This window comes from Leucoraja erinacea, chromosome 12 (genome assembly GCF_028641065.1).
Source record: "Leucoraja erinacea ecotype New England chromosome 12, Leri_hhj_1, whole genome shotgun sequence".
Lineage (NCBI taxonomy): Eukaryota > Metazoa > Chordata > Chondrichthyes > Rajiformes > Rajidae > Leucoraja > Leucoraja erinaceus.
Genome location: NC_073388.1, coordinates 22,482,849 through 22,502,204, shown reverse-complemented (window position 1 = coordinate 22,502,204; position 19,356 = coordinate 22,482,849). Strand labels below are relative to the sequence as shown.

The window sequence follows — 19,356 nt, the reverse complement described above, 5'->3', positions numbered from 1 at the left end:
TGGACTGTAAATTATCAAGATGAATCTCTGTCTTGTTTGTGACAATGATCCTTTGTTTTCTCTCCGTTTTCTACTTGTTTATTTGGATTTCTACAAAATGCACAGTTCTGGTTCTCGGCACACTGTAAATCCTGCTTTAGCGTGTTATTTTGGGGGTTCTGCCTGTTTTTATTGTTAATCATTTCAAGGTTTTCTTCTGTCTACTAGTTTGCCTGTCCAACACCCTAGATAAGAACTGTGCAAGACAGCTGAAAAAGGATGCACGAATAATTTTGAAATTAGAACACAAGCAATTGAATAGTGAAACAACACTTACATTAAGAAATAGGTTGATTTTGCAAATGTTTGCAATCTCAATGATCATTAATTTCTACTACACACCTAAATCATTTAGCCTCTCTTGATAGGACAATCCTCTTATCCCAGGAATCCCTGAGTCTTTTTTTGGACTATCTTCAATTTTACTATATATTTTTTTGGGTAAGGGAGCAAAACTGTGCACAACATTCCTTTGCAGACTGGAGACCTCAATGGTGCTTTATTGTCACATGTGCAAACTCACAGTGAAGCTCTTCGTTTTAAACATACAGTTCCGTAAAGTATTGCCATTCCTAAGTGCAACCCCCAATTAATAAAATGTACAGAAATAGTCCACCGAGACGGCATGCAAGAGGTGCCAGATTTTGGTGCCATTCCAAAGTCCGGTCCACGCTCCAGGTCTTATGTAGCGGAGACCTATCTAGGCAAGCCTCAAGTGTAGCCAACACCCTGTAAAGATGTGCAAAACATCCCTATTCTTAAACTCTAACCCATTTGTGAAAAAGGTCAACGTGTTCTTTTACTTCTTATGCTGGGAACCCTGCCTGTTAACATTTTGTGAAGCTTGCACTAAAACACATAGATTCCTTTAAACTTGAATTATTTGCAGCCTCTCCATTTAAGTTCCTCTTACTGAAGAGCACATGCTCTCACTTCCCCACATTGAACTCCATTTGCCAGGTTTTCATCCATTTACTCAATCTGTCGCTATCCCGTTGCAGAATCCCCTTGTCATCATCACAACTTGACTTCCCTCTTATTTTTACTTCATCAGCAACTTGGAAACCTCACATTATGTTCCCTCCAGCAGGTCATGTATGTAAATAGTAAACAATTGAGGACCAAAAATTGATCTCAGCTGCACTCCACTATTAAAACCTGTCCAGCCTATAAAGGACAATTTTGTTCCAATCATTCTTTTCTGTATGGCAGCCAGTACTAACTCTGTACTAACACACTTCTTCCAATACCATTGGCTCTTAATTTCTAGCACTTTATCAAATGCTGTTTGGAATTTTAAATATAGTAGATCTGCACCTCCATTCTATCAACTCTGTTTCACACCCTCAAAGATATTTACCAAATTTCTCAGCTTTATCTTATATTAAACCATGTTGACCAATTTGATTACATTCAGCTTTCACAAATAATTGGTTGTTTCCTCTTTGATTATCGTTGCTGGCATCCTGCCAACAGTAATATTAAACTGTCTTCTATCTTTCTCTCTTTTTGAACAAGTGGGTCACGTTGGCTATTTTCCAAACCTCTGCACTCCTCTCAGTATTTAGGGAGTTTTGAAAAATTGCAACTAATGAATCTTCTATCTCTGCAGCAACTTAACTTTAAAATGCTTCGATTCAGGTGATTTGTCCATCTTTCGTGTCTGTAATATTTAAAATGTCTAATATTTTTATTCCTTGTGATTGGGATTTTTACAAGTTCCTTCCTTTTATTTGAAATTGGCCTGTTGGTTAGTTGAGGGATATTTGCGGTACCCTTCACCGATAAAAATGATATATAAAATTAGTTTAACATATCTACCATTTTCTTGTTTCCTATCATTAATTCACCGGCCTCATTCGTAAGGTCCTACACCTACATTGGCTGCCTTTTTCTTGACTATATATCAATTGAAATTCTTATTATTAGTTTTGATATTAAACGGAAACTTTCTCTCAAAATCATTTTTTCCGTGAAAACTTTTTTTTTGTCTTTTACTTGGATCCTAAAGACTTTTCAATCCTCTGCCCAGCACCTGATTGTATGCTCTACTCTCAATTTTAACATTATCCTGACCCTTTGTTAACCACAGCTTATGCCTCTTTTTCATGGGATCGTCCATTCTAACTGGGATTAATTCATGGCACTTTCCACTGGCTGGTTAGCACACAACAAAAGCTTTTCACTATACCTTGGTACATGTGACAATAAATTAAATTGAACTGAACAGCTGTTTGATTATCTGCCATAGTTCATCTAGTGATCTTCGTAATTCATAAATTCAGAAGTTATGGGAGCAGAATTCGGCCAAATGGCCCATCAAGTCTACTCCACCATTCAATCATGGCTAATCTATCTTTCCCTATCAACACCATTCTCCTGAATTCTCCCCATAATCCCTGACAACCTTATTAATAAATAATCTGTCAATCTCCACCTTAAAAAACATCAATTGACGGCCTCCACAGCCATCTACGGCAATTTATTCCACAGATTCACCACCCTCTGACTAAAGGTATTCCACCTCATTCTCCTTTCTAATTCTGAGGCTACGGCCTCTTGTCCTAGACTCTTCCACTAGTGGAAACATTTCTCCACATCCAGTATATACAGGCCTTTCACTCTTTGCATGTTCCCCCCTCATACTTCTAAACCCCAGTAAATACAGGCCCAATGCTGTCAAACGCTCATCATATGTTAGCCCAATCATTCCCAATCAAACCTGTCTCTTAAAGGCCTGTCCCACATAGGCGATTTTTTCGCCGACTGCCGGCAACTGTCGCAGTCGTAGCAGGCCGCCAAAAAAGCGGTGACTGGATCCCCCCCCCCCAACGACAATGTCTATGACAACCTTCCACCTAGTCGACGGTAAGCTGCCAACAACTGGAGACCCAACCATTGCGACTTAGGATGTCCACTTACGACCACACCTACGACAACCTATGACCACACAGGCAACAAACGAAGTTAACCTACGTCCATCCACGACAAGCTACGACAAGCAATGACTCTGTTGGCGACAACTGAAGACAATTCAGTCGCCAGTACCTGTCGCTAGTTGATGTAGGATGACGTAGGTTGTCGTCAATGGAATTCACCGAGGTCACCACCAGGCGACAACCAACGTCACCTGGCATCATCCTGGTAACAACCTACGCCAGCACCTACGACAGCACCTACGACAGGAGAAGACAGGCAACATCAAGCCCACTGTTTTGAACATTTCAAAATCCAGCAGCTACAAGAAAAAAGTTACGACACTTGAGGGGACAACTCACGACAATACAGGTGTCACCCCGCGACCATGTGGTGACAGCCTATTTTCCGGTTGTCGCTGAAAAAATCGCCTAAGTGGCACAGGCTCTTTAGTTTATTTTCCCAGTCCATCTGAGACTATCTTCTTAGCATTATAATTACTCTTATTTAAATTGAAGGCAGTGATTTCGATCGTCCATTCACACTTATTCTATGTTCCCACTTCCACATTCAATCTCATCACACCAGGGGAAATTTACAAAGTGCAATTAACCTACAAACCTGCACTTCTCTGGGAGTTGGAAGGAAACCAGAACACCCGGAGGAAACCCACTCGGTCACAGAGAGAAAGTGCAAACTTCACACAGGCAGCTCCTAAGGTCAGGATCTACCCAGGTCTCTCTGTAAAGGCTATTAGATCACACTTACAGTTTGCTACCTGTGTTGTCAGCTCTTCTGTCTTATTGCAAATGCCACATGCACAGTTAAAGATTCTCCCTCTGACCATGTGGGTTTTCTTTGGGTGCTCTGGTTTCCTCCCACATCCCAAAGATATACAGGTTCCTAGGTTAATAGGCTTTGGTAAAAAATTGTAAATTGTCTCTAGTGTGTAGGATAGTGCCAGTGTGCAGGTGATTGCTGGTTTGCATCGGTGGGCTGAAGGGTCTGTCTCCGTACTGTATCTCTAAACTAAACTAAACCAAACTAAATAAAAACCATGTAGAAAAGAACTGCAGAAGCTGGTTTAAATAGAAGGTAGACACAAAATGATTGAGTAACTCAGACTGAAGGAGGGTCTCGACCCGAAACGTCACCCATTCCTTCTCTCCAGAGATGCTGCTTGTCCCGCTGAGATACTCCAGCATTTTGTGTCTACCTTAAATAAAAACTGTTCAGCCTTGATTTTTTCCACATTTTTTTACTAACTCTGGATTTGTTCTGAGTTGAAGACTTCTGTTTGTGTTTTCTGCCCCAGCCTGACACACTTTGCTGGTCAATGCCCCTGTCATTATCCAATACCACATCTCTCTTTTCCTCGATTCTATTTTTGGAAGTTCTCGCACCTATTTATTTTAAAGCCCTGTCCGCAGCCCTCTGTGATTCACTAGGACACTGGTCCCAGTGTGATCCAAGTAAAGCCCATCCCAACGAAGCAGCTCTCTCCCTCCCATTGCTGGTGCTATGGTCCCATTCCTACCACATCGAGTTTTAAACCAAGCATTTACCTCCCTAATCCTGTTTACCCATTACCAATTTGCATGTGTCTCGGGTAATAATCTGCTCGTATTGATAGTGCAAAATAGTGATTCATTTTATTTTACCATCACATTACTGCTTGGAGGAATGCTTGTGTTGCAGTAACCTTGCCCGACTTCAGTGACCCAAAATTAAGTCATGTTCATTCTCCTCATTTGGAAAAGCCCTTTTCTCAGCTGTCAGTGAGGGGTTAAAATAATAAACACGGTTTAGATATTTATCTCCTAAACTACAGCTGCTGATAGGAATGCGTAAGAGACTTTCGGGAGCCTACCACATACAATATTATCATTCATAGCAGATTTTACTGGTGCTCCAGGTATTCAGAGGCATGGCCTGATGTGGGGGCATTAGTGTATTCACCGGATAATTTGTATTTTTATTTAAATTGAATTATTTTTAAAGATTGTAGTCATGTGTATATATGTTTAAATATTTCTAACATGTAACCTCTGCGTATCCTAGTGCCCAGAGTTTGCACGGAATACGACGATTACCGAGGTCTGAGTCACCTGATGCAAAAAGGAGGCGTGTCCATCGGTGCGACTTTGAGGGATGTAATAAAGTGTATACGAAGAGCTCTCACTTAAAGGCACACCGACGGATCCATACAGGTCGGTGTCACCCCTAGGGTTCAGGGCAGGTTTGGTTATCATTTGTGGACCTACTGTGTTCTTCGGTAAGGACAGGGCTCTTGCAGGTGCCACATCAGTGGGAGCACAGCCAACATGAGTCCGACACGAATATGGATATGATTAAGAATATGGATAGGGTGATAGATGTTGAGAAAGGCAGCATTCAAGATGGTTATGTATTCTCTGTATTCATCGTTGCAAGCTCTTATCATTGTAAACTGAGTAATGTAAAAATCTGCAAGTGAAAAGATAAGCAAGCTACCTCTGCACAAACATCTGAATTATTCACCAAGAGTACCTTGCTATTGATCTGAGCTTAAGAAGCCACTTGCTGGTTAAAACTGAAGTATTAGTTTAGTGCATTTCAACATCTGTTCTGTTGTATATCAATAATTAAAACTTCATCAGGATTATCGGGTTTTTTAAAAGATTGTTCAAGATTTAATAGGGTTATGGTTCATGTCAAGTAATCTTTATAATGAAATCAATTTAAACCTCTTCTTTGGTATTATATACAGTATCCCAGTTGGAGTCGGTCTCTGCATGGTTAACTTCTAGCCAGCTGGGAAATAATGGCCAGTTTTAACAGAGAAATAGAATTGTTTTATACAACGCTTTTTAATAGTAAGGTTGTATTTAAAAAGAAATCTCCAATATGCTGTAAAACATTCATTTTTTAACCAGTCTGAAGAAGGGTTTCGGCCCGAAGCATCGCCTATTTTCTTTGCTCCATAGATGCTGCTGCACCCGCTGAGTTTCTGCAGCAATTTTGTGTACCTTCATTTTTTCATGATGAGTTGGCAAAGCTAGGTTTTTCATCAACTCTTTGAGTGATGCATATTCTGTCAACTCCACCACTGACCACTGTATGTGCTGGAGCCTTGGGAATTGTTTACAATATGGCAACTTCTATTTTTTCATTAATAGTAAACCATGACATCTGTCTGTCAAGTATGACATCCGAGTGCCTTGTAGTTGGACAATGTTTGGACATGGGTTTCAGTGTTTGGGCACTACTTGCAGTAATCCCCATCCAGCTATTTTCAGGCTGCTGGACGGATGGCCCTGTTCTCTCCGGGAGTGCATGGATTTTGCTGACCCATGACAACCTTTCACTTCATTTGGACTTTGGACTGCTGCCCATCACGAGTTGAATGAGCTGCCTGGAATAGATGGCTGTGGGACCTGGGTCTGTCTGCTGCCTGAGAGGCCTCAGTAGGAGGTGACTTGTTGGCCCTGTGAACAGGAAATATTCTGAACCTGAACACTAGGTGACATTATTACAGAACATACTGAGAAGACTGCATGTAGCCCCTGCACATGAGTTGATGAGTACCTCTGTGGCATCTCTGAATGTGGAGCAGTGTGCTGTTGGAAAGGTTGCCTTCCTCCTGTGACTGCTATGTCCATAAGACATAACAGAATTAGGCCATTTGGCCCACTGAGTCTGCCCCGCCATTCGATCATGGCTAATCTATTACCCCCCCTCAACCCAATTCTCCTGCCTTCTCCCCTTAACCTTTGACACCCTTACTAATCAAGAACCTATCAATCGCCGATTTCAAAATACCCAATGACTTGGCCTCCACCTCCATCTGTGGCAATGAATTCCATGGCTAAAAAAATGCCTCTTCCTCTCCATTTTAAAGGTCTACATGGAGGTGATAAATGCCTTGAGTCACCTTTTCGTTGTCTCGCCTTTGAGGGAGGGTGCAGGAGAAGGTTGGGCATGTGGTCAGTGTGAATGGCATAACAGCCTGTGTTTGAAGAAGGGTCTCGACCCGAAACGTCACCCATTCCTTTTCTCCAGAGATGCTGCCTGTCCCGCTGAGTTTGTGTGTATCTGGTTAAGATTATTTCTAGTAGTGTGCAGCTCATCTTGACATAGCAGCCTCGATTTATATCCTCCCTCATGGGATGTATTTCATTGGCAAGGACTCTCTCATTGTGAATCTGGGAGCTTCCTCCCATCCCCCCGCAGCCTGCCTCCCTGTGAGGCAGCTGGAGTCTGGCTGCCGTAGGCAATGAGCTTTGCCAGAGCCCCATCTCACATTTCTGTGCATCAGGCAGCTGAGTCCCACTGAGCACGGTACAGTCCTGAACTGCGATGGTCTTGTATTAGTACTTCCTTAGCATGACAACTTCTAAACTCTTTCTAACCCGTTTGGACCTAATGTTATGTTTTTAATAAGGGGAACCTGACATGGTTTGAGGACCAAACACAACAATGTTTTAGTGTGTTAGAAATATGTGAAATCTATGTTAAAGCCTCTGATGGCCACAAGAGGGCACTGGAAGCCAGAAGAATGACAGACCTTGCACGTTTGCGCAGTGCTGATTATTTTGTGTTACGCAAGTGAGGATTGGAGTCACCTTGGGTGAATGTTATTGTGGATATTCTTGCATAGCTTTCTGCTACCTCAGAAATTCAACCTGGGATTTTCTGTGTTGATTCAGTTCTGTGCACTGGCTGCAATTTCTGCTTTAGATATCACTCTCCAGGCAACGCTGATTTTGGAGCATTGTGAAGGGAATTCAACCAAGTTGTCTTGATAGTGACCATCATGGGATGAATGCGTTTTCATAATAATGCTGAATTGGGATACCAATATGCTCCATACTCGGCACGCAATCCCTATCCCACATCTCCTTCCCGACCCTCTATTCCCTTGATTCTGACCATCCCAATTGTGCCAAGTTTGTGATCTTAGGACATTCACATTAAGGCTGCTACACTGCAATGGCCTAATCAGTGCTGTTGCCTCCCTCTGCCTCTGAAATCCCAGACTTCACCTAGGTCATATTTGAAACAACAAAATACTGCAATAACCTGTTAAAAGGTGCAACTGAACTTTGCATCAGTGGACCACAGCTGTCTGAGCAGGTGAGAATTTCTAAGTCTCAGTGTTTTGGTGTATGGGTAGTTTCCTGTGTGTTACACAGATCAATATTTACTCCAGTTCAAGAAGTAAAAAAATCTATTGATTGTTTTTCTCAAAAAAAAAATATTTTGTTTTGTAATGTGGAAAATTTAAGATTTTAAGTAAGTTAGATAGAATAACTGAATTGTTTTTCAATCGATTGTGGCAAGGCTTGTCGCTATAAGAGGCTAAAGTGATGTCAAGCAGTTGTTGTAGGCAAAAACTGATGAGCTCAACACGTGTTATGGTCATTTTGAGTAGAAGGTCAGTGGAATCACATCACCGGCCCCGGCAGTCTTAGCCTTCCTGAGAGTGAACAGGCAGACAGCAACTGACCAGATGGAGTTCCTGGCCATGCCTTCGGGAGCTGCATGGACCAACTACCAGGAGTATTCACAGATATTTTTAAACTTCTCAAACTCCATTCTGAGGTTCAAACCTGATTTATGAAGACCACTATCATTGCAGTAACAAAGAAAAGCCAAATAGCGTGCCTTAATGACTATCGTACACTGGCTCTGACATCCACCTTAACTTTAGTCATTAACTAAAGCACATTAACTTCAGTCTCCCAGAGAGCCTTGCCCTACTGCACTTTGCCAATTACTGCAGGAAGTCGACAGCAGACACCATCTTCCGGGACTTACGCTTATCCCTGGACCATCTAACACCCATTTATTGATAAGCGCACTGCCTCTTACACCATAATTCCAACAAAACTTCTGGACCAAGGAGTCAGCAGCTTCCTCTGCAACTAGATACTTGATTTCATGACCCCTTGATCATATTCAAAAGTGTTTAATAACCATATGTACCTAAACAGAACAATGAAATTATTACTGCAGCAGCACAACAGCTTTGGAAACACAGTAAGGAAGGTGGCAAACATCCTCTATGATAATTCTCAACATCAGTGCCCCAAAATAATGTGTTCCTAGCCTCTTGCTACACTCCCTCTCCACTCAATGGATGCTAAAGTTGTAGTGTTAACGCTGTAATTGAAAGATTCATGCCTGGACTGCAGGGGAAGACTGCAGAATTTTAAGACAAATTTCCATTTCTAGTTACAAGAGTTATATAAAAGGTTACACAAAAAAGCTGGAGAAACTCAGCGGGTGCAGCAGCATCTATGGAGCGAAGGAAATAGGCAACGTTTCGGGCCGAAACCCTTCTTCAGACTATATAAAAGTATTGCTGCATCAGTGTTAAACTGGTAAATTTAAGAGTAATGCAACTTAATATTTCTCGTTAACATGTTGTCTGAACTGTACTTGAAAAACAAATCTTGATGCTGCAACATGTAAAGGGTATAACTGACATCTGAAAGTAAAAGAGCGTGCTTGGAACAGAGAGTGGAGCTACTGGTGAACCTGGGCGCACAAGCTGTCAGCTCTCGTTGTGGAATATAGATACACCCTAATGGTCAGAAAATTATTTTCTCTCATCAGTCAGAAGTTGCCAGTCGAATACCAAATGTGGACTGCTCTTTAATTAAGAAATCAAAGAGGGAATTTAGATGAAAGAAAAGATACTTTGAGATTGCGGAACATGATACTACGTGGAATAATGAGGGGCGTGACTATTAAACGTCAACATCAGGGAGACCAGGATGTTTGGCCTGAGAGAAACAGATGAGGAAGAATTGAGGTGTGAGGGGGGGAAGGTAACCTCTGGCATGGATTGCAATTAATGGCCTGCTTCTGTACTGTGTATTTTGTGTTATTGGTAGAATATTTGCTGTATTTGTTTTCCTTTATGACTGAAAGTATGAAAAATACCGTTCATTAGCGACTGAGAGAATAACATCAATACACTGGAACCCAGGAATCCATACAGAGGTTGACATTTCAAAGCCATTTGTGGTTTTTAATCTTGGAGTCACTTGGAGTCATCTTAATGACGACTGCAGATTACTAATTAGGGCCTGGAGTATCAATTGGGTTAACATTACTCATGCTGCTCAGCAAGATTAACGCAAAGTAAGAGCTGGTCTTTCTGGACGGTGCAGGTAGCTGCAGTTTATTAGGCACAGAATCAGGCCCTACAGCCCACTGAGTCCATACAAACCATCAATCAATCACTGATTTATATTAATCCTGCATTAATCTTTTCATTACGGTAGACAATCAGATCATTGCTCCCAGGATATAAACATCAAAGACTAGAGGGCATAGCTTTAAGGTGAAAGGGGCAATGTTTAAAGGAGATGTGGTGAGCACGTGTTTACACGAGAATGGTGGGCACTTGCTACGTGTTGCCAGAGGTGGTGAAGGAAACAAATACGATAGTGGCATTTAAGAGGCTTTTGGATATACATGTGGATATGAAGGGAACCAAGGAATATGAATTATGTGTAAGCCGATGACATTGTTTTATTTGGATCATGTTCTGCACAGACATTGTGGGCCGAAGGGCCTGTTCCAGCGCTACATTGTTCAATTTTCTATGACGTTCCCATCAATAACCCCCAACCCCCAGATTCTTCTAGTCACCTGCACATGCGTAACAATTGATAGTGTCCCATTAATCTACAGACCCACATGCCTTTGAGGATACCAGAACACCAGGGGTATCCTGCACATTCGTTGAGACAACATGCAAACTCCACCCTGACCAAACTGGAGCTCAATTACTTTATTGGAAACCTGTATTTTGCCTGAAATCTATGTGCAATTAGGCACTACCATGTGTTAGCAGATCATGCATGAAATTGGGCCTGTGCCACTTATTGTGCTGGTTTACTGTATTGTTTGAGGCCTAAACTGCTCACTAGTAGTTAGAGGAGAGATGAGAGAAATGGTTAACCCTGTGGATCCTGCACAGCTTGGGAACTGTAGGGTCCTAATCCCTTGGTTTGGAACAGATACCATAGTGCCATTCAAGATTCAAGAGAGTTTATATGTGTCCCAGATAGGACAATGAAATTCTTGTTTTGCTTCAGCACAACAGAATAAAGTAGGCATACATAAATACAGAACAGATCAGTGTGACCATATACCAATAAATATATATATATACACACATAAATAAACAGATAAAGTGCAATGGGCTATTAATGATCAGAGTTTTGTTTGAGTTGAGTTTAATAGCCTGATGGCCGTGGGGAAGTGGCTATTCCTGAACCTGGATGTTGCAGATTTCAGGCTCCTGTACCTTCTACCTGAAGGCAGCGGAGAGATGAGTGAGTGGCCAGGATGGTGTGGATCCTTGATGATGCTGGCAGCCTTTTTGAGGCAACAACTGCGATAGATCTCCTCGATGGTGGGAGGTCAGCGCCAATGTTGGACTGGGCAGTGTTTACAACTTTTTGCAGTCTTTTCCGCTCCTGGGCGTTCAAGTTGCTGAACCAAGCCACGATGCAACCGGTCAGCATGCTCTCTACTGTGCAGCTTGTAGAAGATCGAGAGAGTCCTCCTTGACATACCAACTCTCCGTCATCTTCTCAGGAAGTAGAGGCGCTGATGTGCTTTCTTTATAATTGCATCAGTGTTCTCGGACCAGGAGAGATCTTCAGAGATATGCACGCCCAGGAATTTGAAGCTCTTGACTTTCTCCACCATTGACCCGTTGATATAAATGGGACTATGGGTCCCCATCCTACCCCTTCCAAAGTCCACAATCAGTTCCTTGGTTTTGCTGGTGTTGAGGGCCAGGTTATTGCACTGGCACCATTTGGTCAAACGGTCGATCTCACTTCTATACTCTGACTTATCCCCATCAGTGATTCGTCCCACAACAGTGGTGTCGTCAGTGAACTTGATGATGGAGTTCGCACTATGACCGGCTAGGCGGTCTTGAGTATAGGGTGAGTACAGCAGGGGGGCTGAGCACACAGCCTTGAGGTGCTCCCGTACTGATTGTTATCGAGGCTGACACATTTCCACCAATACGGACAGTCTGTGGATGATGAAGTTGAGGATCCAATTGCAGGGATGGGCAGAGACCCAGTTCTGAGAGTTTGGTAACCAGCTTGGAGGGGTTGATTGTGTTAAATGCCGAGCTGTAGTCAATGAATAACAGCCTGACATATGAGTTTTTGTTGTCCAAGTCGTCCAGAGCAGAGTGGAGAGCCAGTGAGATCGCATCCACCGTTGGTCTGTTGTGGCAGTAAGCGAACTGCAGAGAGTCCAGGTTCTTGTCGAGGTAGGAGTTGATTTGCGCCATGATCAGCCTCTCAAAGCACTTCATCACCACCGACATTAGTGCCACTAGTCAATAGTCATTGAGGCACGTCACCTTGCTCTTCTTGGGCACCGGTATAATTGATGCCTTTTAAAGCAGGTGGGAACCTCAGACCTCAGAAGTGAGATGTTGAAAATGTCTGTAAAAACTCCAGTCACTTGGTTCGCACATGTTTTTAGACCACGACCGGGATTACCATCAGGTCCCAGCGCTTTCCGAGGGTTCACCCCTCTGAAGGATTTTCTGACGTCGACCTCTGTGACCGTGACCGAAATACCATCACAGCATCATTCGAGAAGCTATTGATAGATACATGGATACGCATGGAATGGAGGGATATGAATTACGTGCAAGCAGGCGAGATTAGTTTATTTTGGCACAGACCTAGTGGGCTGACAGGCCTGTTCCAGTGTTGTACTTTATAATTACAAGGAAGGATAGAGTGAAAATCCTTCTTCATGTGTTACATCAATGCAAGAGCCAATATGCAAAATAAGATGGAACAATTTGCATAGCCTCACAGAGGCTTTGTTTCATCAACAATCGATGATGATACAGGTAGTATGAAGTATTAACTAACATCTGTACATCTGTCCCAACTTGTTTCTTGTTTCCCTGTGCGTAATGTGGGAACTTCGAAACCAGCATCTGTACTGAGAGGATGGTTACTCATCATCACCTTGCTTGAGTGATCACCATTGTGATTTTTGAAACAGTGCATAGGGCAGTGAGTGTTGATGCAATGCACCACACTCTTCCATTTAAACAGGAAGATTTGCATTTAGGTATCAGGTTTCACACATTCTCACTCGGTTATGAAGAGACTCAATAGTCTGGTTTTGTTTTACGTAGACCGAGGAAGCTGAGGGGGGACCTGATAGGGGTTTACAAAAATATGAGTGGGCAGCGATAGAGTAGATACTGGAAAACTCTACCTCATGATGGAGATATCTAACACTAGAGGACAAAGGTTTGGGGATCAAAGGAAAATAATCTATACCCTGCTGGGATCAATGCACAGTGCCTCCTTCAGCAGGCAGACCTGCCTGAGTGGGAGGTGGAGGCAAGAATTCTCACCATTTAAGACGTACTAGACTAATTGGGACCCGTTGGGTCCCAGCATCACACGGGAGGGCTGGACACCCAACACAATATTCCACCTCTCCACCAATTCCAATATTGCTGGCCAGTGGGGGGGGGGGGTGGGGGGTTCTAGTATGAGTGTTGGGGGTCGAAGGTACTGGTTTCCAGAGGGCTAGTATGGAATTTGTGGGCCAAATGGATTTTTGGGCTGGCAGCACAGTCACTGTGGCCTAGCAGTACAATCACTGGGACCTGGCAGGCTGGCGGCTGAGAAACTGCCAGAAATTCTGCCCAAAACAGGTGAGTGTAAGAGAGAAGGGGAAAGAGGGTGGACTGAATGGATTATTGGGCTGGCAATGGATTATTGGGCTGGCAGTTCACTAACTCACGGCTCGTGGGCTGGCAGTGCAGTCACTCACGCCTGGTACGCTGGCAGTTCACTCAGTCACCCCACCTACCTTCACCCCCCCCTCCCCCCCACTCTGCTCCTTGCCATTACCCTCCCACCCACACATTCAGTGCATATCCAAACACACGCACATATCTATTCACACACACACACATATATTCACAAACACGCACATATACACACGCACATATTCACACACACACACATTCACACTCACATATATTCACACACACATACACACACATTCACACACATATTCACACACACACACACACATATACACACACACACACACACACATATATTCACATTCACACACACACACACACACACACACACACACACACACACACACACACACACACACCACACACACACACACACACACACACACACACACACACACACACACACACACTACTAATATACAGTGTATAAAACAAATCTTCAAATCCTGCAGTAGAGCCTGCTGTAGTCTGTGGCTGAAACAATGCTGCTTTTAAATAATGTCCAACAAACACACACACACACACACACACATATGTTCTCACACACACACACACACACACACACACACACACACACACACACATACACCCACACACACACACACATACACACACACACACACACACACACACACACATACACACACACACATATATTCACACACATATATATACACACACACACACACACACACAATTGCAGCTTTTGCTGAAACACAATTGCCGCTGTGGCTGCAACACACAAACACTCACCAGTTCTGTAGAATTTTTCAACACCTCGTGCACTCTGGGGGCAGCGCCATCTTGCCTCCGACCGGAAATGACGTCATCACCGCCATCTCGCCTCCGACCGGATATGACGGCATCGCCGCTGGGTCACCAATCACCAGAAATGACGTCATCACCGCCGTCTTGCAACCGCCAAAATCACAAAATGAGTGCCGATTTTAAATTTAAACACAGTTCTGGGCCAAATATAAAGCTTTATTCGTGCATTACTCGCCTGAAAACGTTGCAACAAATGCATTTCAATTTACATGAACATTTCAAAGACATCATGCTTTAGTCACCTGAAAACGGGTGCAACCATTTTAAAACCCAAGAGAAACAAATTTGCAAACGCTTTATAACAATAACAAATGCTTTTTATTTTCAATACACATTTCAAACACAATATAGATAGACAAATTTACAAATGCTTTTCATGTTCAATACACATTTCAAACACATTATAGATAGACAAATATACAAATGCATTTCATGTTCAATACACATTTCAAAGACAATATAGATAGACAAATATACAAACTCTTTCCAACAAAATGCCAAGAAACGTCAGACCATGGTGAATGGTGAACAACATACATATCAATTGGCTGAAAAAGCATATGCAGGGGACTCACCTTGGAGTAGAGCTGCAGCTCAGAGAGCCATGACCCTTTCACTTCGTGGTCTGGCAGAAAGTGATTGAAGCAGGACACTTCTGGGTTTTATAGTCCCCTCCTCCCCTGCTGCCAGCGGGGGCAGTAGAAAGAATGGGGAATGTTGTAAAAACATTAATATCTCGGTCATATTTCATCGACGGGAAAAATCCTCGGCACACATGCGGCAGAGGGGGGCTCTGAGCGAGGTGGCCAAAAATGACGGCCGTAGGTGGCGGCGTTCTCTCGGAAATCGCAGCACAGATCGCCAAAAGCGGTCAAGAACAGAGTTTTAGTAATATAGATTGTGGCAAGCACCTAAATCACCAAGGCATAGAAGTCTACTGACTAAGTGTTGGTAAATGGGATTACTATAAATAGGTACATGATGGTCAGCATGGACAAAGTGAGTCAAAGGGTCAATTTCTCTGAATCTCTGGACATCTGCTGCACTCTACATCCATTGAAATGATTTTGATGGTCTGTTACTATTGTAACATAGGAAAGTAGGTGGCCATTTTATGCTCAGCAGGTATATCACATGTAGCAATGTGATTGACCAGATCATCATTCTTTCATAGCTTTTTATTGAGAGAGAAGTATTGACTAGGACACCGGCGATAAGTTCTCCATTTATTCTAGTAGAGGGAGAAGATCTTTTATATCTACCAAGAGATGCAGATCAGCTCTTGGTTTTATATCACGTTGAAAATTTGTATATTTTTATTAAAAAAACGTTTTATCAACCCATTACCTGCCAGACTTTGTTCTGCCTCTGCTTTCAGCTTTTTTTTCAATCTGAAGAAGGGTCATGATCCAAAACATCACCTATCCATGTTCGTAGACAAAAATGCTGGAGAAACTCAGCGGGTGTGGCAGCATCTATGGAGCGAAGGAAATAGGCAACGTTTCGGGCCGAAACCCGTCTTCAGCCCTCCATGTTCTCCAGAGATGCTGCCTGACCCAGCTGAGTTACTCCAGTACTTTGTGTCTTTTTATTAAAATGTCAGCTCAGCAAATTCTTTCATTCCCCAATTAAAATGGGACTCGTGTTACTGGACCTGTTAATTGATGTAGTTATTGTTATCCTTTGGGCATAAATTTACTAACTCCCTCAACACTGGTTTTCAAATCCCTCAACATATAAAAGGCTGTAGTTTCAAGACTTTTAATCTTGATTGACATTGTAGGAAATGTTATGCTGCTGGAATTGCCATGTTTTATTTGCATTTGCTTTAGATCCTAAGAGAATCTTTGAAGGGCAGCAAGTAAATGCTGCTATCCCAGCCCGGCCAACTTTTATCTTTGGGTCTGGCTCCTACGACAGATTACCAGTGATATGGGTAGGAAGGAACTGCAGATGCTGGTTTAAACCGAAGATAGACACAAAAAGCTGGAGTAACTCAGCGAGACAGGCAGCATCAAAGATCTTAGAGCAGAGCAAGATGGGTTACTCTCACGCAAATGTGTAGTACACTCATGGGCGGATTCATGAGTGATTATAGGACCCATTTTAGCGACCAGTCTCCGCCATCTTGCTCCACCATCTTGTTCCGCCATCTTGCTTCCGGCCAAAGATCAGATCTTTGTTTCCGCAGTGGGGAGAGGGAGTGTGTGGCCCGGGGAGAGGGAGTGTGGGGCCCGGGGCAGCGGGGAGAGGGAGTGTGGGGCCTGGGGCAGCGGGGAGAGGGAGTGTGTGGCCCGGGGCAGCGGGGAGAGGGAGTGGGGGGCCCGGGGCAGCGGGGAGAGTGGGGTGTGGGGCAGCGGGGAGAGGGAGTGTGGGGCCTGGGGAGAGGGAGTGTGTGTGGCCCAGGGCAGCGGGGAGAGGGAGTGTGTGGGCCCAGGGCAGCGGGGAGAGGGAGTGTGTGGCCCAGGGCAGCGGGGAGAGGGAGTGTGGGGCCCGGGGCAGCGGGGAGAGGGAGTGTGTGGCCCAGGGCAGCGGGGAGAGGGAGTGTGGGACCCCGGGGCAGCGGGGAGAGGGAGGGGGTGGCCCAGGGCAGCGGGGAGAGGGAGGGTGTGGCCCGGGGAGAGGGAGTGTGGGGCCCGGGGCAGTGGGAAGAGGGAGAAAGATATGCAACAAAGTTACGATGTCAAACAAAATAGGCCATTGTTAGCTGTTTGTTGGGTGAAAACGAGAAGCTGGTGCGACTTGAGTGGGGGAGGGATAGAGAGAGAGGGATGCCGGGGTTACTTGAAGTTAGAGAAATCAATATTCATACTCCTGGGCTGTAAGCTGCCCAAGCGAAATATGAGATGTTGTTCCTCCAATTTGCATTTAACCTCACTCTGACCATGGACATTGTCTCCTCCATTGTCAGAGCGAGGCTCAATGCAAATTGGAGGTGGTCTTTCTCAACCTCCCTATTTCATATTTTCAAGCTAAGCTGAGGAGAACTTGGAACTTTATTAGTCATAGAGTCTTACAGCATGGAAACAGGCCTTTCTATCCAACTCATCCATGCTAGCCCCATCCACTCTAATCCCATTTGACCGTATTTGTCCCTCTAAACTTTTCCTTTTCTAGTAATTTAAAAATGCTGCTACAGTTTTAAGTTTAAACTTTTGATTTCAAGTTTTTGTGTACCTTGTCCGTTGTTATTGTTGGCAGACCAATTTCCCTCCGGGGATGAATAAAGTTTTATTGTATCGTATCAGACCTGCCTCAACTACCTTCTCTGGCACCTCAGTCCATATACCTGTGTGAAAAAATCTCCCCTCGGGTTCCTATTAAATCTTTCCCCGTTCAGCTTAAACCAAAGTCCTCTGGTTCTTGATTCCCTTACACTGGGTCAAAGACTCTGTGCATTAACACTATCCTACTCATCATCCATTTTGATAAATTGATTATGCCCTGCAGTCTTAGAATGCCAGATCTAGCGAATCCAAGAGGAGGTGTTGTGTGGTCTGCACACCATTAACAGTTTTGTTCTACTTTCCTAGGAGAGAAACCCTACCGATGCACCTGGGAAGGATGTACATGGAAGTTTGCACGCTCCGATGAGCTGACGAGGCATTTCCGCAAGCACACCGGCATAAAGCCTTTCAAATGCTCAGACTGTGACCGCAGCTTTTCCCGCTCGGACCACCTTGCACTGCACCGTAGAAGACACTTGATGATGTGAAGGTACTTTAAGGCCAGCTTCACATCAGAGTCCGAGCTCTGCCTCCATCCAATTATTCAGCATTGCTGAATTCTGACAGCGCCTGCTGCAAGATGGCACCTGTGGATGCCAATTCAGAGAAAAATAAAGAGAGAGAGAGAAAGAAAGAGAGCCCACCTGCCCTCAAAGACTGAAACTGGTCAAACCAGCTTTCTTTTTGATGTTAAGTACTGACTGCGTTTATGTAATTTAAACCCGACCTGTCATTTTGTCATGAATTTTTCTTCTTACTTACGTTAACACAGGGCAGAAAAAAAGCAGGCAGCTTCTTATTCACTGCCCAAATCATGTTAAATTACAATGACAAACTTGTTGGCTGATGAATAACACAAGATTATGTAAAAACAGAATTGAGGTTGGTATGAATCATTGGTGTTGTGTCTTTTAAAGAACAAAATATTCTTTTCACATTGTATCATATTTTCCATTTAATGTGAACGATTTAAACAGTGGGAACTCCTAACATTTTAACTGATTTTAATATTCAGTTTTTAACTGCTCAGTGCTGAGGTGTATAAATGTTACTGATACAAAGTGAATTTATTTCCTATGTTTCAGCTGTGCATTGCACATGGAAAGATAACGCAAATCTACTTAACAAATGATAAACAGCTTTCCTTCCCCTGGTAGCAATCTTCCTGGCGAATGAAATAAAATCACAATTGTGACATAAAGCTGTGGAATATATCTTTGATCGCTGCCCCCCCCCCCCCCTTCTTCTCAAAGTAATATCTAAATCTGGCTGCTCAGTATGATTTCCTGTAATCAACCCGCTACGTTTTATTTAGGCTTGTGGGAGGATGTTGACAAGCCTGTGTTCTCTTTCCATTAGTTGGTCCAGTTCTATAATGGTATTTGTGATCACAGTACCTAGTGATATTGTTTTCACTGTGGCAATCCCAGTAAAGTTACAGCTCCTTCTGCACCAGGGACAAAGGCTGGTGCTGGCACCCACACAGCCTTTGGCCATCACTATTACCAACTG

General features: G+C 43.5%; 1 protein-coding gene across 5 annotated transcripts in view; it reads left to right on the top strand.

The window, feature by feature from the left end:
* Positions 1-19,045, top strand: part of LOC129702164 (Krueppel-like factor 12) — a 126,797-nt gene extending 107,752 nt beyond the window's left edge. For all 5 annotated transcript variants that reach the window (XM_055643779.1, XM_055643780.1, XM_055643781.1 and 2 more), the window contains 2 exons: positions 5,017-5,165; positions 18,151-19,045. In XM_055643779.1, coding sequence (XP_055499754.1) covers positions 5,017-5,165; positions 18,151-18,332 — 331 coding nt within the window. In that variant the 3' untranslated portion in view covers positions 18,333-19,045. The remainder of the gene's footprint in view (positions 1-5,016; positions 5,166-18,150) is intronic.
* The last annotated feature ends 311 nt before the right edge of the window (positions 19,046-19,356 follow it).